At 34.4% G+C, this 25,622-nt stretch overlaps 1 protein-coding gene across 1 annotated transcript in view; it reads right to left on the bottom strand.

The window, feature by feature from the left end:
- Positions 1–25,622, bottom strand: part of ABCA5 (ATP binding cassette subfamily A member 5) — a 77,938-nt gene that overhangs the window by 42,993 nt on the left and 9,323 nt on the right. The window contains 10 exon segments of the mRNA XM_050762375.1: positions 2,391–2,449; positions 4,916–5,084; positions 8,669–8,816; positions 10,250–10,438; positions 12,123–12,264; positions 14,271–14,500; positions 15,821–15,909; positions 16,823–16,984; positions 20,764–20,968; positions 21,981–22,097. Of these exon segments, the coding sequence (XP_050618332.1) occupies positions 2,391–2,449; positions 4,916–5,084; positions 8,669–8,816; positions 10,250–10,438; positions 12,123–12,264; positions 14,271–14,500; positions 15,821–15,909; positions 16,823–16,984; positions 20,764–20,968; positions 21,981–22,082 (1,495 nt within the window). The 5' untranslated portion in view covers positions 22,083–22,097.

Raw genomic sequence — 25,622 nt, 5'->3', positions numbered from 1 at the left:
AAATGTTAAGTGTTCTGCCTCATGAATGTGGTATTTCTATTTATTTAAATCTTCTTTAATTTCTCTCAGCAATGTTTTGTACTTTTCAGGATATGTCTTTTATATCTTTTGTCTTATTTACCTGTAAGCATATTTTTGATGCTAAATGCTATTTTTAATTTTAATTTCCAATTATGTGTTGGTAACATATAGAAATACAATTAATTTTTCCATTATTTATCATGTATCCTATCATCTTGCAAAACTCACTGTTTAGTTCCACTATTATTTTTTGTCAATCTAAAAGATTTAAAAAATAGATTATTGTGTCAACTGCAAATAATTTTACTGCATTCTTTCCAATCTGGATGCCTTTTATTTCATTCTCTTGCTTCTTTGCATTAGAAACAATTACTTGTGATTGTTACTACAATTATAATTAATTAGTTATTCCAATAACTTACATTGGAGGTTATATATAATCTCCAATGTTGAATAAAAAGATGTGAAAAGCACTATAACCATAAAAGAACAGATTCATAAATTGGACTTCATTCAAATTAAGAACTTGTGTTTGTCAAAAGATACTACTAGTAGAATTAAAAGGCAAGTCTCAGACTGAGATCAAATATTTAAATACCTGTATCTAACAAAGGTCTTGAAACAAAAATGTGAAAATAACTTAAATAGGCATTTCATAAAGGAAAACCTCCAAATGCCAATAATCATATAAAAAGGTGATTAATAACATTAGTTATTAGGCAAATGCAAACTAAAGCCCTATTAATATACCACTATACCTACTTTCTTCTTAATTAATTAATTTGCCTCCTAGAAGACGTTTGGCAAAGCCTGGAGACATCTTTGGTTGTTACAACTGGGAGAGGATGTTTAGCAGTGTGCAAGGGATGTTTAGCAATGTGCAAGGGATGTTTAGCAGTGTGTCAGTCTCCAGAACCAATAGAATACACACACACACACACACACAATGGAGCAAGTATGAGTGTGGGGTTGGAGGATTAGGGAAGGTTTATTTTAAGAAATTGCTTGAGAAGATTGTGGGGTCTAGTAAGTCCCAAAAATTTGTAGGGCAGGTTGAAAACTCAGGCAAGAGTTAAAGTTGCAGTCTTGGGTCCAAAATTCATAGGCTGACAGGCTGGAAACTCATGCAATAATTAGTTACATTCTTGAGGCAGAACTCCTCTCTTCAGTGATCAAAGCCAGGGATGTTGCCTGTGAAGGTCAATTTCATGGGTCCCCCTGGCTAGGCTATGGTGCCCAGTTATTTGGTCAAATACTGATGTAGATGTTGTTGTAGATGTCGTTAACTTTTATAATCATCTGACTTAAACTTGATTAGTCTTGATAATAATGGTAAACCTTATTCAATCAGTTGAAGGCCTTAAGAGAAAAAAGTGAAGTTCCTTGGAAGAGTCCTGCCTCAAGAATGTAACAGACTCCTACATGAGTTTGCAGCCTGTGAGCCTGTCTACAAATTTTGGACTCAAGACTGAAACTTCAGCTCTTGCCTGAGTTTCCAAGCTGCCTTACAGATGTCTACATTTACCAGGCCCCACGATTTCATGAAGTAATTACTTAAAACAAACCTCCCCTAATCCCCCACCCTACACTCATACCGGTGTGTGTGTATTGTATTGGTTCTGGGGACTGACTAACACATTGACACAATGCTAAACATTCTACAATAAAGAACAGTTCTTCACAACAAAGAATTATCAAGACCAAAATGTCAGTAGTGCTGAGGTTGAAAAACCCTATGATAGGCCAAATGAATTTTAAAAAAACTAACATGTATATACATGCAAAATAATAAAGAGAAACAAGGACATAGCCTTATTCAAATAATTAAGTATTTTTCATTTTAATAGATATTACATTTTACTTTTACAAATTTCATGTTGTTAGTTTTATTTTTAATATTAATCACATAAATGAAAGTATCTCAAAAAGCCAGACAGGCTGGGCACAGTGGCTCATGCCTATAATTCCAGCACTTTGGGAGCCTGAGGTGGGCGAATCACCTGAGGTCAGGAGTTCGAGACCAGCCTGGCCAACATGGTGAAACCCCGTCTCTACAAAAATACAAAAAATAGCTGGGCATGGCAGCATGCACCTGTAATCCCAGCTACTCAAGAGGCTAAGTCAGGAGAATCACTTGAACCCAGGAGGCAGAGGTTGCAATGAGCCAAGAGAATGTCATTGCACTACAACCTGGGCAACAGAGTGAGACTCCATCTCAAAACATAAAATAAAATAAAATAAAATAAAACAAAATAAAAGCAAGACAGAAAATCATGGTAGAGAAGTTTAAATTTCCCACAAGCTATGCAAATTATTTTTCTATTTGTACTTTAAATACTATGGGCCTGAATACTAGGAAAACTACTTACTTCTCAAAGCCTCCACATTTTCACCTTTCTTTCTGTATGTTTTCTGAATACCGCTAATTCTGAAATATAAAGTTTTATATTTTAAGTATTTAAAGCAATTTATGTTTGTTTACATGTATATTTTTATCAAAGCTATATTTTATAATAATAATAAAATAATAAAGTACTTTCCTACTAAAACAATGAACCAAATAAAGTTGATAATAACTATACAATTGATGCTTGAAAACACAGGTTAGGAGTGCCAATTCCCACACACAGTTGAAAATTCACATATAACATTTTTACTCCCCTAAAACTAATCTATTAATAGCCTACCATTGATAGGAAGTCTTGCAGATAACATAAACAGTTGGTTAGCATATATTTCAGAGGTTTTACATGTTAAATACTGTATTTTTATAAAGTATACTAGAGGAAAGAAAATGTTAAGAACATTATAAGGAAAATATATATATTTACAGTATTATACTGTATTTATCGATGCCATCAATTTACATCATCTATTTATAAGATTAACAAGATGCATACTCTATCCAAAATGACAGGCAACCGCACCCACAGACCTCAATCTATGGTAAATATCAAGCAATTCAATGTTTTCTTATAATGTCATGACCTTTCTCTGCTTCTTGAGAGCACTTCCAGCATCACTAGTGGCAATTCCTATGGATCCCATGATGCTATTCAAGGCTTATGGTACTGCACTAAACATGATAAAAAATAAGCAAGAACCCTGAGACATTACTTTTCATCATGATATGCAATTTACTGGAGAGATGAACGGCTCACAAGGAGATAATCTGAGTCACATGGCATTTGAAGTATATACTTGGAGCACATAAGCTCACCATAACAGCAAAAGAAAGTGCTACAAAATTATTGCAGTGGTACAGTAATACTGTGGTTAATATTATGCAGCTATGATTTAATACTGCATCTTCACATTTGTTTATATTTCTCTCAACTGTGCATTGGCATATAATGTATGGTCTGTCAGTATTGTGTACATTAAGCTTTGATAAAGTATAACTTACTATAATCTGTGTATATTTTATGGTAGTAAATGTTAAAATAGACTAATATCTATAAATATGTTATGCATTCATGACATACTTAACTTATTTGTTTTTGGTATTTCTAGGCTAATAGTTCACCTGTGAGTTTTTTCAAATTGTTGCAAATCTCCAAAAAAATTTCCAATATATTTACTGAAAAAATTCCATGTGTAAGTGAACTGGTGTAGTTCAAACTTGTGTTTTTCAGGGATCAACTATAAAACTATTTTAAAGAAGGTACAAGAGAAAAGCATAGTATTCCTTTCCATTGTAAGTGCCATTGATTCATTTTTCATGCCAACCCAACTTCTAAAACTAAGTGAAGCATTTGATTTAAGCAATTTATGGATTGTTTTTTCATTTCTGATTATCAAACACTTGTTACATCAGTGAAGGGGGATATAAATCAGATGTCATTTCATGTCAGCACAAATTTCAAACCATTAACAAATGTGAAGTGATTTTCTTATTCTACCTTATTTTTTCATATTGTGTTAAGGAAATGATTTGTTAATCAGTTAAAATTTACCCTTGAGAAAGCAGGCCACTGGCCAACAAATTACATCTTAAGTATTTTGACTCTCTCTGGAATTTTTATATTTTTCTTAAATTTAAAAAATATTATGCTTCACTTTTTAATTTCATTTTATTTCTTTTACCTAATTTTATTTCTAAATTTGGTACTGACTGACCTAACAAGGAATAGTAATGAATTTCTTTGGTTCTTAAAAGTTAAAGTAATGAAATGTTCTAATTATGTCAAAAAACCCTAAAAGTCTATGAAATTAACAGATGACAATTTAATATGCTATATAAGACAAAGAAGCATGAATAAAATTATAGAGTTAATATTTATCATGTTTCCATCTACAAAATGGGAAAAGCTTTAAACATTAATTGTATAAACATCGGGTTTTATTACTTTTAAAATTTTCCATTCAAACATAAAATTTCAGGAAACAGGTGTGGTGGCTCATGCCTGTAATCCCAGCACTTTGGGAGGCAAGGCAGGTGGATCACTTGAGGCTAGGAATTCGAGACCAGTCTGGCCAACATGGTGAAACCCTGTTTCTACCAAAAATATAAAAATTAGCCAGGCATGGTGGCGCATGCCTGTAGACCCAACTACTTGAGAGGCTTAGGCACAAGAATTGTTTGAATCTGGGAGGCGGAGGTTACAGTGAACCGAGATTGTGCCACTGTGCTCCAGGCTGGGCAACAGAGTGAGATTCCGTCTCAAAAAACAGAAAGAAAGAAACATAAAATTTCAAACCTAGCACCAACTTTATTCTAAATGGTTGCAAAGAAAAAAAGAAAAAGAGAAAAGTAGCCCTTATTAACGTTTTAAAATCATGGTGTACGTACCAAATCTAAGATACTATACATACATATTTAAAGAACAGGATTTAAAAGTGGCAGATTCCATCAGCAGTTCTTATACATAAATTGCCAAAGATTGAACCATACCTTATGGCTTCTTTTCCTACAAATTCTGAAGAAATAGGCTCAATAATTTCACTAAAACTAATATTCCCGTTAACATTGCCCTCTGATAACTCCTCATAATTTCTTTTGCTCTTTGACCAATATGAAGGCTTCAGAAAATATAAAGATGATCTCCGTAAACCAAATTCCCCTGAAAAATAAACATGAAAAAACTGAGTTATCATGATTAGTTTTTAAATCATAAAGACAGCATTTGAAACATATGACAACCTGCATCTAAAGTTTAGGTACCATTCTGCAACATACATATATTTCCAAACATCATGTTATACACAATAAATATATACAATTTTCATTTGTCATTAGAAAGTAATAAGTAAATAAAGTTTAGGAGTAAAGTATTAAATCAATCTTGTATGAATCACAGTTTTATTGATAAATAATTCCAGTCCATAAATAGTTTCAGAATTGCTGAGTGGGATGTAAAAGTGAATAAAGCACATTTTCTATGCTAACGGAACTAAAACCTTTATGAGTACAAGCAGATGGCAAATGGCAAGAACACAACGCAGGCTGAATGCGTTGAAGACTTGAATGGGCACCATCTTAAATGGTCTTTGAAAACACGTAGTATCTAGAAAAGTGGATATGCTTCATGGAAAAGACTACAGAATTAGGGAGAGTAACAAAGCAACAGGATAGAAATATGAGACTTAGAAATGGTAAACAGTGAGGCTAGGCATGGTGGCTCTCACCTATAATCCCAACACTTTGGAAGGCAGAGGCTGGTATATTGCTTGAGCCCAGGAGTTTGAGACCAGCCTGGGCAACGTGGCAAAATTTTGTCTCTACAAAAAATATAAAAAATTAGTCAGATGTGGTGGTGCACACCTGTAGCCCCAGCTACTTGGGAGGCTGAGGCAAGGGGATCACTTGAGCCCAGAAGGCTGAGGCTGCAGTGAGCTGTGATCATATCGCTGCACTCCAGCCTGGAAGACGCAGCAAGACCCTGTATCAAAAAAGACACAGCAAGACCCCGTTTGAAAGAAAGAAAAGGAAAGAAAAGAAAAGAAAATAGTATACAGTGGTAACTGCCCACACAACATGTTCCATTTTCTCCCTTTTCCCCCTCAAAATACCTACACTCCTCATTGTTTTCAAATATCTACTCTTCTTCTAGATTGGCCACATTTCAAAGGGATCTGATGCCAAGTACAGAGGATTCCAGTTGATTTTATCAGTACTTGGCATTCCTCTGGGAACTGTTACTGCTCCAACAGTAAGCAAACGAAAACATAAAAGTAGGGAAAGGACACCCCACTCAACAAATGGTGCTGGGATAATTGGCAAGCCACATGTAGAAGAATGAAACTGGATCCTCATCTCTCACCCTATACAAAAATCAACTCAAGATAGATCAAAGACTTAAATCTAAGACCTGAAACCATAAAAATTTGAGAAGATAACACCAGAAAAAAGGGCAAAGACGTCATGACCAAGAACCCAAAAGCAAATGCAACAACAACAAAAAAAGATAAATAGATGGGACTTAATTAAACCAAAAAGCTTCTCCATAGCAAAAGAAATAATTAGCAGTTAACAGACAACCCACAGAGTGGGAGAAAGATTTCATAATATATACATTGACAAAGGACTAATACCTAGAATCTATGAGTAACTCAAATCAGCAAGAACAAAACGAACAATCCCATTAAGAAGTAGGCTAAGGACAAGAATAGATAACTCTAAGAAGATATACAAATGGCCAACAAACATGAAAAAATGCTCAACATCACTAATGATCAGGGAAATGCAGATCAAAATCACAATGTGATACCACCTTACTCCTGCAAGAATGGCCATTATCGAAACATCAAAAAATGATAGATGTTGGCATGGATGTGGTGAAAAGGGAACACTTTTACACTGTTGGTGGGCATGTAAACTAGTAAAACCACTATGGAAAACAGTGTGGAGATTCCTTAAAGAACTAAAAGTAAGTCTACCGATTGATCCAGCAATCCCACTCCTGGGCATCTACCCAGAGGAAAAGAAATCATTATGTGAAAAATATACTTCCCCACACATGTTTATAACAGTATAATTCACAATTGCAAAAACATGGAACCAGCCTAAATGCCCATCCCAACAACTGGATAATGAAAATGGGATACACACACACACACACACACACACACACACACACTATGGAATACTACTCATCCATAAAAAGGAACAAAATAATGCCATTTGCAGCAACCTGGATGGAAATGGAGACCATTATTCTAAGTTCTCGAGGACGCAAAGACATAGCAACAATACAATGGATTATGGGGGCTCAGGGAAAAGGTGGGAGGGGGGTGAGGGATAAAAGACTACACACTGGGTACAGTGTACATTGCTAGGGTGATAGGTGCACCAACATCTCAGAAATTAACACTAAAGAACTTATTCATGTAACGAAACACCACCTGTTCCCCAAAAATCTATTAAAAAATAAAACCTCAAAAAAAGAGGGGTGAAGTGCTCAGACAGACTTGAGGTATGTAACTAGATGAGAGGTACTGCAATGGTCTAGACTAGTGATCCCCAGCCTTTTTGGCACCAGGGACCGGTTTTGTGATAGACAATTTTTCCACAGACAGGGGTCAAGGATAGTTTCAGGATGATTCAAATGCATTACATTTACTGTGGATTTTATTTCTATTATTATTACATTGTAATATATAATGAAATAATTATACAACTTACTATAATGTAGAATCAGTGGGAGCCCTGAGCTTGCTTTTCTGCAACTAGGCGGTCCCATCTGGGGGTGATGGGAGATAGTGATAGATCACCAGATATTAGATTCTCATAAGAAGCATGCAACCTAGATCCTTCACACGCGCAGTTCACAACAGGGTTCACACTCCTATGAGAATCGAATGCTGCCACTGATCTGACAGGAGGCAGGGCTCAGGTGGTAAAGCGAGCAGCTGTGAATACAGAGGAAGCTTCACTCACTTGCCTCCTGCAGTGCAGCTCAGTTCCTCACAGGCAACTAGTAAGGTCCGTGTCCTGGGGGTTGGAAACCCCTAGTCTAGACCAGTATTATACAATGCAACTTTCATAATGGTCAAAATGTTCTACAGACAACCTAGATTGCACCATGCAATTTAGTAACTAACACCCATATATGGCTACTGAGCACTTGGAATGTGGCTTGTGCTACTGAAAAAAATAGATTGTTAATTGATTTAATTGTAATCAATTTAAATTTTAAAAGCCACACGTGGCTAGTAGTTACCATATAAGACCGTACAGGTGTAGAATACAGACACAGGTAATGAGGAAAACAAGGGGAAAAGGAAAGATGCTCGATACTTAATATTACTATTGAATCTATAGGAGTTTGCTATATTGGCTATAGATGTGGACAGGAGATAAAGAAAATGGTAGGAGTTACAAGATCACTTCATAGTTTTAGACCTTAGAGGGTAAAATAAAATACTTCAGTTAAAAGACTGATATAAAGAAGGACCAAGTTAAGATCAACTAGAGACTTAAGGCTTTCAAAACAAACTGCTCTCTTTTTACACAATCTCTTTATGTTCACTAGTGGCAACAGCCTAAGGTACAAAATATACTTATTTAAAGTCAAATTAAAAGCTTTAACAATGAATATGACTTAGGGTACCCTGGCTAGGAAAAAAATCTTAAAATTAAGCTGAACCTACGTGGGCAAAAAAGCCTAAACATCTTTAAAGTAAAATTCAAAAACCATCTGCATACCTGGAATGACTTGATCAAGATAGACAGCCAAGAGGACATAGAATATACTATTAAGTGTGAGCATGATAATTGTAATAATTAGAGGATATGGGCCTGCAGTCAAATTTGAAAATAAAGCACCTTCATTAAAATCTTCTAAATGCATGACCTGAAAAATAGAAACACTAACTTTATTACATAAAAATGACAAAAACAAGCAAAAGCTAACACTACTTAGAGTTATTTAGCATATCCAGAGTGACAGTAACCAATTGGGCCTTTTAATAGATTAAACAGTTTACCAAATTAATAATATAAATTTATAAGGAAAACAATAAAGACTTTACAAAAATACAAGTTTATCAAACCAATTCCTTTCAATCATGTTTTTAATGCTGTGCTTCTTTAACTAGGATATATTCACTCTAGGGGTATTTAATTATAATGTAATTACTAACAAATGAAATAAAAATAAACTGCAATATTAATAATAACAAATGCAAACAAAAGGGTTATGATCCATATGGAAGCCAAACAAATTAAGTATTAGAGAATAAAATTATGGTTAGCATCTTTCCAATAGTGAAAAGAAAGCAAATATTTTGATTAATTAACACAATTATTAAAGTATTCATAGTAGATATTTGTGATAGCATGAAAAGAGAAATGTACTGGAGGATGAAGCCTCATTGAGGTCCTAGCCCTGCCATTAAGTGAATATGTTTTAATTATACTATTCTAGGCTTCAGGTCCCTCACCTATAAAAATGAAGAAGATAAATTCAATGACACTGAAAGGCCATCCCACTCACAACACAAACCTACGAATCTATAATTCTATGTTCCTAGAGAACGTGGACTTGGGGACTCAATCAACTCTCAAAATGTATAACAATCACTCTTAGGTCTCAAACAAGTAAAATGATTAACTCAATATTTAATTATATCTCATAAATCAGAATTTCTATCCAACCAACATTAGTAATTTCTTATATTTAGTAATTATATTTTTATTTGTACATTAGCCAAATTTATGTTCCACTATAAAGTCGTTTCTTATAAGGCTTATTCCATTTAGAACCTGACTACCTCTGTAAGGACTAATAAAAATAATATTTATAAGTCTGAATGTTATTTAGAATGACAATTCCTGAAGCCTAGGCCAACAAAATCCACCAGACCTACTTATTCCACCACTACACTCACAGTAAATTTGTTCTGCTCCACACACAATTTTCTCCCACACATTCTTCTGAGATAAATGTACAAACGATAGCAATATAACCAGGCCATAGGCAATAAGAACTACTTGATATTTAAACACGTTACTATCAAACTGAGTTTCTGCAATGAAATAAATTACTGAGATACACTGAAGTAAAAAGTGAAAAATTTATAAAGAGAACATTTAACTAAAAACTTAAAATTGGACAAACATAAATAAAACTAGATGTAAAATATACTCTAGAAATCATTTCTTTACCATGCTAAAATTTTAAAATAATTTTTTTGGTAAATCAAAGGTAGTATCCATGTGAGTATAAGAAGCTACATAAAACAGAAAGAAAATATTTAGTGAATGTAAGATTAATATATTACCTACCTGTGCGATACCAATCACAAAAGTACAGTGACAGAAAGGACTGAAAAGCCACACTAACGATTTGGGAAAACTTTCTATGAGGATTATCATAAGGCCAATAAATCCAAAAGCCACAGTGATAAAAAATTCAACTATTCCCACATGTTTTGATTTTTTAAAAAGAGGTGTCAGCATTAAAGCAAAAAATACCTATAAAATACAAATATTAAGGTTAGTGCAATGTTCATATACACTGGTATGAAAACAAAATTAAAGTTTGCTTCTGAAAGAACAAGTTATTTTCATGAAAAACACATTCATTAAAATACAACTATAATTTCTAAATGCTGTAGTAAGGTATTTTATTTTCATACAAATAGTGATATACCTCTTAAAAATTTAAACTAACAAATATTTTTGTGTTTGTTTTTTGTTTCTGTTTTTGAGACAGGGTCTTGCTCTGTCACCCTAGCTGAAGTTCAGTGGTGCGATCTTGGATCACTGCAACCTCTACCTCCTGGGTTCAGGTGATCCTCCCACCTCAGCCTCCCGTGTAGCTGGGATTACAGATGTGGGGCACCATGTCCAGCATTTTAGTATTTTTTTGTAGAGACAGGGTTTCACCATGTTGCCCAGGCTGGTCTCAAACTCCTTGCCTCAAGCAATCCTCCTGTCTTGGCCTCCCAAAGTGCTGGGATTACAGGTGTGAACCACTACACCTGGCCTTAAATTAACAAATATTAAAGACTGTATTTTTATCTGTATCACAGGCAAACATGACCACTTCTACATTATAGAAACCATAAATAGCCATGTGTTTCCGCAATAAGCTGCATAAAATATGTGAACAAAATAATAAATCAACAAAAACTTTAAGTACAAGACCCATCTTTTAAACTTAATTTATTCATAAGATAAACAGTCAGTTTAAAAAAAAAAAAAAAAAAAAAAAAAAAAAAACAGAAGGCCTGGTGCAGTGGCTCACTCATGTAATTCCAGCACTTTGGGAGGCCAAGGCAAGTGGATCACTTGAGCCCAGAGTTCAAGACCAATCTTGAACACATAGGAATACCTCAACTCTACAAATTTTAAAAATAATAATACAAAAATTAGCGAGGTGTGGTGGCACACAACTGTAGTCCCAGCTACTCAGGAAGCTGAGGTTGAAGGATTGCTTGACCCTGGGAGGTCAAGGCTGCAATGAGCCATGAGGGTGCCACTGCACTCCAGCCTGGGCCACAGAGCAAGACCCTGTCTCAAAAAAGTAAAATTAAACATTAAAAAAAAAACAGGCAATTACATATAGAATTATGTTAGTTATCTGCAATTTATTATTTTAAAGAGCAGAAATGATAGCCAAAAATTTAACAACTGATACAGGGTGGGCACATAAACCAATCAGAATGGCAGATGGAACCACTTAAAATAAAGGCTCGTTGTTAAAACCCATCATTCAGCCAATATACCAAATGAATATCAAGACTGCTAAAGAGTTACATTTGCAAAGACATATCTTTAAAAATCATCATCCTGGAGCATAAATTAACTTGAAAGAGTAAGGATTTCATGAAGATTAACAAAAGTAGTCCAATACTCGACAGTCTTAATTATATACATTATTATATAAAGACAATAACAGATAGACTCAGAGGAGTTGTATGTGAAATACATCATATGACAAAAGCTAAATCTAAACCTAACACTATTTTGTAACGTTCCTAAAAATACAGGGATACAGTGATGCTACATCATTTATTTATTAAGTCACTTATCAATCACTTAGTAAAATCTGTCTTTCATGGCAAATTGACTATAAGTAAACTGAAGAAAAAGACTGCTATATTATCAAACACTTTGACAGCTCTTTATTCGTATCACAAGTTAAAATACTTACAGATGATAATCCATAAAGGAAAAAAAGCAGAAATATCACAATGCTGCTACTTTGAGGAAATAACAAAGAAGCTGTTGCAATGACTGCCATAAGAAGGGACATAAGAAAAATTAAACTTGTATATAGAAGAACCCAGGAAAGCCTAAAATGAGAATACAGATATATTTATGGTCAAATGCATAGGCTTAGACAGTTAAAAAATCATTTTAAACAAAATTTTAGATTTTAGTCATTTTATTCTTAAAATTAAGTCACTGTTCATTTCTGTGTATGCTTATGTATTGAAAATTAATAGTCATAAGTAATTTAAAATATAGTATTGGTTAAGTGATAGGTAAAAGTGTAATCTGGTAAAAAAAAAAAAAAAAAAAATGCTATCTTCCAGAGTTTAAAAAAAGCTTTCAAAATGAATAGTAATTCATAATTAATTTAAATCTAATATTCTCAAAAGTTCAATAGCATAGAACATCTCTGATTTTCTTAAAATGTAAGAGTTTAGTGAATCAAGATAACAATTTTCTTTATGGCATGTGCTACAATTAAACCTCTGATGGCTTCTGTAACTATAAACAATAAAGGCTACCTTACCTCACTAATCAATGACATAATTACTACAATTACACAATGTGAAATAAACAAGATCAGTAATGAATTCACTATTTTTACTCAAGACTTCTTTACAAATCAGAGCTCAACGGAACTGCTGCAGTATTTTTATTTCACACATTTTTTCAAGTTAGCTCAGGATTTGATGATGTCACAAAATCACTGAGTGAAGGCTAAAAAGGTAGCGAAATTATCAAAATTGAATCCATCATTTTACTGAGGCAAAACTGAGACCCTGAGAGAATCATTTGCCTAAATTCTTCCAGCTACCGGTTCTCCATAAAATACTTTAATAACCCAATAAATGTTAAAAACCAATCCACTGGCCAGGCACAGTGGCTCTTGCCTGTAACCCCAGCACTTTGGGAGGCCAAGGTCAGAGGATCACTTCAGGCCAAGACTTTGAGACCAGCCTGCACAACATGGCAAGACCCCCGCCCCTACAAAAAATTTAAAAATTACTTGGGCATGGCAGCATGCACCTGTAGTCCCAATTACTTGTCAGACTGAGGTGGGAGAATCTCTTGAGACTGGGAGTTGGAGGCCACAGTGACCCATGATCATGCTACTGTACTCCAGCCTAGGTGACAGAGCAAGATCCTGTCTCAAAAAAAAAAATCCAAAACCAACAATTTCTAAAATAACAAATGAAAGAAAAACAAGCAAAGGACATATGTTATATACAATAATCCCATTATGTAAAGTGTGTAATTAACTGTTATATTGTAATTGTTATATTGTAATTGTTATAATTTAAAATGTGAAGTGTAAAAAAGTGAAAAAAGTGTAAAAAAGTAAAAAAAAAAAAGTATTAAAAAAGTGTATAATTAATTGTTATATTGTAATTGTTATATATAACCTTCCCCCCAGAACAAACTTCACTACATAGTGAAAAGAGTAAGGAAACTACACTTAGAATTATTTATAAAAATGCAAGCCTTTATAAAATTATCACTGTATAAAAATGCTGATACATTAAAGGTCACTAGTGAAAACATGTTTTACTCATTTCTTTCTCTAACATTATTTCCATATTCATCTTAATTCACCCAAGTAACTAAAACTTTCAAGGGAATAAAGTCCATATACCACATACATAGACTTTAATCACTGTAACTAAATGTTTAATACTATATATATGCTATATTATGGAAAAACTGTAACAGGCAATTATTAATTTCTAATGTTTCAAGATTTCACATTTCCTGAACTCTGAAATACACAGAAAATATACATGGAGTATATTGAAATACTCTGAAATATACACGGAGTGTGCCCATGATTCAAACAAAATGTGAAATAAAATTTAAACACATATTGTCAACATAAGCTTTTGACATTCTTCATCCCTTATGTTAAATGAAGCCAATTAGTTGTTGAAACTTGTTGACTAATCTCAAATTCCAAGACTAAGGCGATCATTGTAAGAAAACAGGATAAGCACTTCATCAACTTAGGTAAATATCAAAATTACACTTTTGAAAATCTGTATATTTAATACAATTTTTAATTACATTAAGTAATAAACATTTAATAACATACCAAAAGGCAGTATCATGAAGTCCCATTATCTTTAAAAATTCTTTTATTTTTTTTTCTTTTTCTGCTACGATATGAATTGCCAAAAAGTATCCAAAAGGTGAAAATGCTATAACTAGGTATATTAAAATTACTCCTCGGGGAAAGGTATCTATTTCTACAACAGCAGTTTCTCCCATAATAACAGCTTTAGTTGACTCCAGCTCCTTCCAAAGAGAAACATTGGTCTTCAACTATAATTAGAAAATATAAATACATTAAATTAATTTAGTTATGATAGTAGCCCCTAGTAAAACGGGACAGCTATATCCCTAAATTTTGTCAATAACCTAGTACAAATACAATCCCCAAAAAGCTACATACCTGAAATAAAGGGAGTGACCCCAATATCATAATTCAGAGTAGAATATTGCTTTAAATTTATTCTAAAAGTATACCATAAAATTTAAAGTTTAAAGTTGGTAAGTGTATAAACTTTGATTAAATAATTTGTCAAATAAAAATTGCACAATTATCATCTTAAGCAGACAATTATATGTATCTCAGGAAAAATATACATCTTCAAAATTTAGGAATTTAGGAGTGATTATTAGTGCCATCATTCCTATGATTGTTTAAAAAATGTCCTTCTAAATACCATGCCCTTCTATTGCTTTAAAGTCTACATATGCAGCACATATAGCTCAAATAATAAAACTATTTATGCCACATAATACTTCTAACATCCCAGTTAATGCCTAAATTGAAATCTGTCCTGCCTATTCATCCAGTGTGGTCTCGGCTGTGGATGGCTAAAAACTTTGGCAAAATACAAACAGGTGATATAACAACATAAATGTAATAGATCTGTATTTCACTATCTTTACCTTAAATTTCTATATTATTGAATTTGTGCAACATTACATGTCCCTAATATGTTTATACTATACTGCAAAAGTTTACAAAACAATTCTACATAAATCATCTCATTTAGTTATTACGACAATGCTGTCAAGTAAAGTATTATTATTATAGTCATTTTACTACATAGCAGTGTAACAACAAAGACAAGACTCCTGTTCAGATTTTGATTCCAGTTCTATCATTATTTATACATACTTTAAACATATAGTTTAGTAGAGAAGATGGTTGATATCGATCTTGACTTTATAATATTTTGCAGCACAGTAAATTTTGTAGCATAGTAAGTTCAATTAGAAAGAGCAAATGGAAAAAAAAAGCCACAGATCCATACAGAACATGGAAGAATGAAATACGGTTAATTTGAATAGTTTGAATTCTAAGGTAACTTCATCTACTGCTATCTAGCCCAGACACAAAAGTAAGATTTTTAAAAATAAATTTCATGGCTAGTTTTTCTGCTAAAATATGAAACACAACAAAAAGTACCAAATCAGAAAATATGACTTCTTATCTTTTATCTTAAAGGAATTGCAGTAAGTTACATATTTTGTACATTTGACAGTAGTCAAACCAAATACTACTGTAAAGAATTAGGAAATATTTATTTTAAAATGGTGTAGTTTTTGTATTTCTTCCTTTATCATATTTACCTGTATAATGGCAGCATCTATGGATGCTTGTAAAACTGTGAAACCTGAGGACCAGTACTGAGCAGCCTCACATGATTTTGAACAGCCAGCTATGGGGGGAAGAATATGAGATCTAAGACGCTGTACAACATGCAAGTGCATTGTTTTAAAGATATTATATGGAGAGTTACCAAAATAATATAATCAATCAATCTCTACAGGACCAAAGAAATAAGCTATTGACTTTCAAAGGTAAATAATACCTATAAGATTTCTGATCATTTACTTGAAATTTTGAAATAAAAGTTACATGTGTTAGAATACTAAATAGTGAATGAATAAAAACGTAAAGAAAGAAATTAATTGTAGTTATTTAAAACAAGTTACTTTTTTGTTTTAAAGTAAATCATTCTACATGACTTAGCTCCAAAGCACTTTCAGAAGCAAGGAAAAGTCAAAGTTAAGCAAACAGGAAAAAAGAATTTTCAGAAGGGCTTTTTGAAATAAAGTCACAAATTCAGTATTTAGCATAGTGACTTTAACATTGCTCAATATATGTTTGTGGTTGATAACATTTCTTCATAGGTTTAAACAACCAAAGGTTGTTTCCCATGCTTCAAATATAAAACTAATAAAGTTCACTAGTAGAAGACCTTAAGATTTTAAAGATTTGTACATAACAAAGATTTTAAAATATTTTTACATAAGTACAAACAATTACATGAAAACCTAGAGATTTAGAAAGTCATATAACCCAAAATGCAATTTTGCTTTATGCTATTGTTTTTAATATATGTAAGTGTATTAAATCAAAATGGATATTATATAAAAATTTTTTATGTGTAGAAGTAGATACGTATTTATAAATAAATATTTTTATGCTATACTTCTCAGTTTTCCTATTGGAACAAGTAAGAATAGCTGAAAATGCCAATATTGAACTATATCAAATTTCGACTATGAACTGCAAGCAGCAAAGATATGAATTTAATTGATCTTCATTGATTATATAGGGCTATTTACCTCTTGAATCCATATAAATAGAAGATACTGGAATCATATCAGGAAAAAAACGAAGTTCATAGGACATGGAGTCTTTGAAAACCACACCTACAAAGCTGCTGTGCTTAGAAAGACTGGATGTTAACATTTCTTTTTCATTTGTATATTCTTCAGTAATTATAACTGTAAGATATCATAACAATATAGTTAGCTCACAAATTAAAATACCATACTACAGTAGATCAAGTTTACAATTATTTTGATGAATAAACACTTTTGCTATATTTGCCTCTTAAAAAATGAAGACAGGCCAGGCCCAGTGGCTCAACCTGTAATCCCAACATTTTGGGAGACCAAGACGGGAGGACTGCTTGAGCTCAGAAGTTGAAGTCCAACCTGGGCAACATTGTGAGCTTCTGTCTCTCCAAAAACTAAAAAAATTAGTCAGGTGTAGTGATGTGTGCCTGTACTTCCAGCACTACTTGGGAGGCAGAGGCGGCAGGATCATTTGAGCTGGGAGGTCAAGGCTGCCGTGTGCCATAATTGAGCAACTGCACTCCAGTTTAGGCAACAGAGTGAGACCATGTCTCAACAAAAAAAAAAAAAAAAAAAAAAAAAGAAAAGAAAAAGAAAAAAAGACATCGGGGCTGGGCGCGGTGGCTCACGCCTGTAATCCCAGCACTTTGAGAGGCCAAGGCAGGTGGATCACGAGGTCAGGAGTTCGACACCAGCCCAGCCAAGATGGTGAAACCCCGTCTCTACTAAAAATACAAAAGAAAAAAAGACAATTCTTCCAACAAAACAATAATAAATAATAAAATGGTACAAAGATGCAGACACTACTTAGCTGTCATTTTATTACAGAAATGTGTCAGTGTTACACTTATGTTATAAACATACGAAATATAGTATAAAATATGCAGAACTCATATTTCTGAAAGAAATTGCTGTTTCTCAAAGCCTTAATGAATCATACTAATTTCAGGCAGCAATGAAATTATAAAAATTATTAGTAATGCAGTTCATTTATCTATCTTGAAGTAAAACTAAAAAATAACTTCGTTATTTTATTTTATATTTTTTTAGAGACAGGGCCTTGTTCTGTTGTCCGGGCTGTAGTGCATGGGACCTTGCACTCCAACTTCAGGGGTCAAGAGACCCTCCCACCTCAGCCTCCGGAGTAGAGCTGGGTCTACAGACGCTCATCCCCATGCCTGGCTAATTTTTTGTTTTTAATTTTTGTAGAAATGAGGTGTCACTATGTTGCCCAAGCTGGTTTTGAACTCCTGGCCTCAAGTGATCCTCCCACCTCAGCCTCCTGACTAGCTGGGATTATAGGCATGAGCCACCGCACCTGTACAAAAATGACTTTTTAGGAAATATATGAATTGCTTATTTTTAAATATTTCTTATAAAGAAAATTCCACAATCCTCAGAAACCAAATAGGCATTTTAGTAACTATGAAACAACTCCTCCTTAAATAAAAATTGTCATTCAAATCCAATATTGCTTGTTCCTTTCTTAGGAGATAAGTGGAAGAAATATTGTAATCACTCTTTCTCATCAGCTAAGACTAATTTTTAAATATTTTCTTGTAAGTTTTGTTTACAAGCAACTAATTTTCACTACAGAAGCTTCAAATATGTGGTGAAATGGAAAGAATATAGAATTAGTACTTAACTTCTTCATTTATTAACTGTGTGAGCAGATAGGCGATTTAAACCCTCAGACTTCAGTGTCCTCATCTACAATGCCTAGCTGATGACACTGGGTTGTTGTAAAGAACAAGTGAAGTAACATCAAAATGCTTTGTAGGCTGGATGTGGTGCTTCACACCTATAATGCCAGTACTTTGGAAGGTGGAGGCAGGTAGATTGCTTGAGTCCAGGAGTACGAGACCAGCCTGGGTAGCATGGCGAAACCCCGTCTCTACAAAAAATACAAAAATTATCCAGGTGTGGTGGTGTAAACCTGTACTCCCAGCTACTCAGGAGGCTGAAGCAGGAGTATCATTTGAGCCCAGGAGGCAGAGGCTGCAGTGAGCTGAGATCATGGCACTGCACACTAGCTTGACAGTGAGATCCTATCTCAAAAAAAAGAAGAAAAAGAAGAAAAAAAATGCTTTGTAAAGTATTACTTACATGTTAATTAATAGATTTTCCAGGCCTTTTAAGAGGGACAGGGAATTCCAGGATTTACATGAATAAACAGGGTGTTAGTTCAACATCCTACCAGTCAAGCTACGTATGTATGCATAACCCATTTTCAGATAGCTCTGTTGTTAAAAACACAGAAGTCTAAAAAAATGTATGTATATGTATACACTATTTTGGCATCTAAGTTAATATACACTGACTTATTTATTTATTTTTGAGATAGAGTTTGCTCTGTTGCCACGCTTGAGTGCAGTGGCACAATCTCAGCTCACTGCAACCAACCTCCATCTTCCAGGTTCAAGCAATTCTCTTGCCTCAACCTCCCAAGTAGCTGGGACTACAGGCACCCACCACCACGCCTGGCTAATTTTTTTGTGTTTTTAGTAGAGACAGGGTTTTACCATGTTGGCCAGTCTGGTCTCGAACTCCTGACCTCAGGTGATCCGCTTACCTTGGCCTCCTAAAGTGCTGGGATTACAGGTGTGGGTCACCACGCCCGACCTCTTATTTCTTTGGTTTATATTCTTTCCTCCTACTCAGAATTACCAATGAATTTCATTTCAACATTTTTAATCAGCTTTTTGAGCTTATACACTAAATTCTCATGGTAATCTATACTACTTGTGCCTAATGTGATACACTAACATATAACAATAAGAAGTATATTTAATCAAAATATTAAATAGAAATAACCAAAGAAAGAAACCAATGGAATAGGTTACTTGGCTTCTGACTGTATAATTAACACTTTCCATTCAATGATGTACTATCCAAAAATGTGATGATATATAAGCTAATTACAACTATCCCATATAGCAAAAAATAACATGTTAATCTGCTATGTTCTATAATTCGGCACTTCATTGTTTAATCATTAATAGTATAAGAATTTCTGTCACTTTTTCCAGTTTTTGCTTTAGGTTCTCTCACAGCCACTTTAAGTTCACTGGAACTTCACTGCTTACACTATTTTCTAGTTCATTTCTTTGTGAGAAGTGCACATTGAGAAAAAAGACTTAGGTGGCACTTTAGGTGGAGGCCAAGGGAGGAAGATCATTTGAGCCCAGGAGTTGAGACCAACCTGGGCAACACAGCAACATCCCATCTCTACAAAAAAATACATATATAAATAAATAAAACAGAGTTAGGGACTTTACCATAGTCACAGTTGTAGTCTCCAAAGTTAGGTACTTCTTCAGTTTAACCACATACTTCTATAAACAAGCATGGTAAGCTGAAAAGGTGACTGCTTTACAATCTTTACCACATATTTCTAGCTTCTTTTAAAAATTTTTATTTTTAGAGATGGGGGTCCCATTCTGTTGCCCAGAGTAAGGAGTGCTGGAATGAAGTGGCATGATCATAGTTCACTGCAGTCCCAAACTTCTGGGCTTATGGGATCCCCCCACCTCAACCTCTTGAGTAGCTGGGACTACAGGCAAATGCCACCACATTCAGCTAAACATTGCTAGCTTCATAATTATATGAAAGTCAGAATCAAAATGAAATAGCCCATCAAAGCTTGTATCTTAAACAAGTATACTTAAACTATTTTATAAATGGTCTAAGAATTAAATATAAAAGTACATAAAATATGCTTTCTACCACTAAGAATATAAAATAATTTTTCACAAGAAAAATAAGGCAACAGAATTAAATAACTTTAGTATTTTTATAAAACTATATATACTTTGGTGGAGCAACACATCTCTAAGTGTTAAGACTGCTATTTATTCAATAAAGCAAGTTGATAAATATTGAACAGGCTTAATATTATAAATAGAATATATATAAGCTCACAATACCATCAGGTAGATGATCAGCAGACACTTTTTGCATGATGCTGCTTGTAACATTAGTCACTGGAGTATATCCAAGAATTAGATTAGAAAGAGTAAGTTTGTCCATAGGATTAAGTTCTATATTAGGCACTTCTTCATATTTCTTATTTGGATGCATCATGCTAATTAATATTAACCAAAATAAAAAAAATAGTGGAAAAAGAATTTCCTACAATAAAAGAAACAAAGTGATTACAAAGTATAACAGCAGCAAAAATCACCAAGATTTATTTGCAGATAATATAATACTAAGTAAAAACAAGAAATTTGGTTGTCCTTTCTTATGAATAAGAAGTAAAAGCAATTCTATCCCAAAAGAATGATTGTGTTGAACACCTCATCAAACCCAACATGCATTTAATATGATTTTTTCCTTCGCATTTAGTTTTTCCGAAATATTTTAAAATTCAAGTCACATAATAAATTAAGGTAACATAAAAGATAATATTTAAACATCTTAGATTACTGACATAAAACACAATAAATTTACTCATATAATTTTATCTAAAGCAATTTACCAAACATCCCTATATGGATTCACCATAAAAATGCCCTCATTCAATTCTGAATTAGAAATCATACTTTAATTATACCTAAATGTACACTATTAAAACCATACTTAATTAAATTCTATGGTCAGTTTTAGGAGAAATGAGCTATTATATCATCTTGCTGTTTAATTATTTTACCAGTTTCAGGAGAAGATGAATAATATATTTTCATCCTTTGAAATTATTACTAGCTGGTTAGCCAAAGTTCTTCCTTTCTTTTACCTTTACCAAAAGTAATGTATGCTGTGGGTACAAATTTGTGTCATAATATTAATACTCATGGGCAACTCAATCTAGACTCCAAAAAATATGAGGTTGTGGGGAATAAAACTCTGGAATCAAAGTTATTTTGGAACGTTAGTTCATGAAACTCAGGAAACACATGCCTAAAAGCTCAAAATGAAGCACAGATGTTAGAAATTAACTAAATGTAGAAATTATTATTAAAATTTTTAACATTTAGAAAGCATTAGGTAATTCAGCTATTTTTCTGTGGCTAACATGGCAAGCTTTTACTTTACAAGCGAAGAAAATAAATTATAATAAAAATATATTTAGCAAAATAAATCATCGCTTCAAGATAGAACATATCAAGCAAAATAAACTGCAAGAAAGAGTTATTTAACTTACCTGAACACTACTCTTTTTGGTTCTGCATTTAATTAAGTAATTCTTCAATAAGAGTGTTCTGGTCTGTCTCCAAACTCCCACCTCCCTAATTGCAGTGGACATGTTTTCTGAATAAACCTATTAAAGAGGAAAAACAAACAAACCTGGAGCCATGCAGTAAACTGCATGTAATTTTTAATGGCAAAACAAGCAGATGTTTCAGTCCCAGGTAAGATGGATTAAGCATACTCCAAGTTGTCTCTCCTAGGAAACTGGACAGAACGCATGGAGCAGCAATCTGTGGACTCCGAAAAGTAAACAAGGCATGTGAAATAGGGGAGACCACAACTTGAAATACCACCATATCAACAGTGGCACTTTTTCTCCTTTGGTATCTCCCGAACTGCCCACAGAGGCAGCTCCAGAAGAAGACTTAACTTTGAATTGAGGAATGGGCAAGGGAAGTCTTAATGCTCTGGGAGAACGAAGAAATAGCAAATCTTTTTTTCTTTTCTGAGTTCTCCTATATCCCCACACGCAAGCAATCCCATGGTAACAGGGCCAGACTACAGTAACGAAAGCCTACCACAGCCAACACTCTGAGGCAGGAAAACCTTTCTCTCTATTCAATGGAGCTATGGTTGTAAGAGGATGAGGCCAATCCCTTTTGCTTTTCTTCTCTACCTCCTACCATTGGGCCCTGGATATGGTGGTTGCAGTTGCACAAGTGTGTAACACAATGGAGAAAATAAACACTAGCCCTCTGGCTGGAGGATGGAAAGAGCAGCCACGGGGAAGCAAAAAGTAGAAGGGGGAATAAATAGAAAGAGAGCTCAGGAAAGCACCCTAAAAAGTTGTTTTGAATTCCTGTAATAACTCTTCAAGCTGGACATACATAAATACAATCCTATTCGTGTGATAAAGACTTGAGAAACTGAACTGACAGACCACTGTCCAAATCCAGACTGTTCACTGCAAGGCACACACAAGACAGACCAAAAAGGTACTGCAAAAGCTTTTGAAAAATAAACTAAAATGACGACTACAGTTCAAAGAATGTGGGTAGAAACATATGACCTGAACCTAACCTGGTTGACAGCCTGTTAAGAGAAAATATCAACATTTCCCATAGGTATTAACACAAAACTCAAAGTCTCATACAATCCAAAATTACATGGCAAATGAAGCAAGTAGAAAATAGCTGGCCAGGTGCGGTGCCTCATGCCTGTAATCCCAGGACTTTGGGAGGCCGAGGTGGGCAGATCAAGAAGTCAGGAGTTCGAGATCAGCCTGACCAACATAGTGAAATCCCATCTCTATTAAAAATATAAAAATTAGCTGGGTGTGGTGGCATGCACCTATAATCCCAGCTACTCAGGAGGCTGAGGCAGGAGAATTGCTTGAACCCGGGAGGCGGAGTTTGCAGTGAGCCAAGATTGTGCCACTTCACGCCAGCCTGGGCGACAGAGCAAGACTTCATCTCAAAAAAAAAAAAAAAAAAAGCAACTCTACTAAGAAAATAAAATCAAAGATACCAATGCTGAAATAACACAGACTTTGAAATTATCTGATAAAACTTTTAAAGCAGCTATTTAAGGGCTTCAGCAAACAATCGGAAGTACTCTTGAAAGCAATGAAAAATAGAAAATCTTAGCAAAGAAACAAGACATAAAGCAGAACCAAATGGAAACTTTAGAACACAAAACCATAATAAGAAATAAATACAAATGGAAACTTTAGAACAGAAAAACACAATAACAAAACTCATGGAGTGGCTCAAAAGCAGAATGACACAACCGAAAGAGAGTAAACTTGAAGATTATCAATAGGCATTATCCAATCTGAACAACACAGAGAAAAAAGGTATTTAAAAAATTAACAGTGCTTCAGAAAACTGTGAGTCAGGCTGGGCACGCTGGCTTACGCCCATAATCCCAACACTTTGGGAGGCCAAGGCAGGCAGATCACCTGAGGTCAGGAGTTCAAGACCAGCCTGGCCAACATGGTGAAATCCCTCTCTACTAAAAATACAAAAGTTAGACAGGCGTGGTGGTGGGCACCTGTAATCCCAGCTACTGGGGAAGCAAGAGAATCTCTTGAACCCTGTAGGAGGAGGCTGTAGTGAGCCGAGATTGTTCCACTGCACCCCAGCCTGGGTGACAAAGCGAGACCCTGTCTCAAAGAAAAAAAAAAGAAGAAGAAAAAAGAAAACTATGGGACAATAACAAAAAGTCTAACTTTCATATTATCTGATTTATAAAAGGAGAATGCTAAAAAAAAAAAAAAAAATTAAAGACTTAATGGCTGGAAACTTCCAATTTAGCAAGGGATATAAACACATAAGTTTAAAGAAGGTTGGTGAAGTCCAGAAAACATAAAGAAAATACATGCCCATACACATTATAATTAGACTGCTGAAAATTAAGATGATAAAAAATCTTAGAAGCAGTCAGAGAACAATGATGTGCTACCTATGGAGAATAATAATTTGAATGAGAGCAGAGTTCTCATGAGAAACTGGAGAAACTGGAATACATTGCTGGTGGGAAAGCAAATGGTCCAGATGCTGAGAAAAACAATTTGGCAGTTCCTCAAAAAGTTAAACATAGAATTACCATATGACCTCACAATTCCACTCCTAGGTATACACCCAAAAGAAATGAACATAAGGACTCAATTGAGTACATGTTCACACATGTTCACAGTAGCACTATTCAGAATAGTAGAAAGGTGAATCAGCCCAAATACTTATCAAGAGATAAATGAACAAATTGTGGCATATACATACACATATTATTCAGCCATAAAAAGGAATGAAGTGGCCAGGTGCAGTGGCTGACGCCTGTAATCCTAGCACTTTGGGAAGCCAAGGCGGTGATCACTTGAGGTCAAGAATTTGAGACCAGCTTGGCCAACATGGCAAAACCCCGTCTCCACTAAAAAAAAAAAAAATACAAAAATTAGCTGGGCATGGTGGCACGTTCCTGTAACCCCAGTTACAGGAGGCTGAGGCAGAACTGCTTAAACCCGGGAGGCAGAGGTTGCAGTAGCTGAGATCGCACCACTGCATTCCAGCCTGGGCATCAGAGCAAGACTCTGTCTCAAAAAAAAAAAGGAATGAAGTACTGCTATATGCTACAATTTAAATCAGTGTACAAAACGTTATGTTGAGTGAAAGACTAAAAAGGTAAAATATTATATGATTCCATTTATATGAAACTTCCAGAAAAGATAAATGTAGGGACAGAATGCCAACTGGTGATTGTCAGAGGCCAGCGAGAGTAAAGAATGAGGAGAAAGTGCTTACAAGGTAAGGAGTTTTACTTTGGAAATAAATTTTATCTTAATAAATTACTTGAAAAAGTAAAACTGAATGATCTAAATCATTGTAACTATCACAGGTCCAGCATTCCTCCTCCAGGGTACTTTTACCCTTTGAAGATCCTTGAAATCCTTCTGCCTGTGTACCTCTGCTGGAGCTATCTCGATTCTTCAAAGAGGTTTCATTTCTGCTGAACTCAAAATAGAAGTGGTCAGAGCCTCAACTGCAATGTCCACGGCGCCTATTCAAATACACTCGACCCAGTAACCTAGGATCTCTGCATACTAAGAATTACTGAGAAGGTAGCTTGGGGGAAATAACAACAACAACCAAAATCCTGT

Source organism: Macaca thibetana, chromosome 16, assembly GCF_024542745.1.
Source record: "Macaca thibetana thibetana isolate TM-01 chromosome 16, ASM2454274v1, whole genome shotgun sequence".
Classification (NCBI taxonomy): domain Eukaryota; kingdom Metazoa; phylum Chordata; class Mammalia; order Primates; family Cercopithecidae; genus Macaca; species Macaca thibetana.
This window is presented reverse-complemented; position numbering and strand designations above follow the sequence as displayed.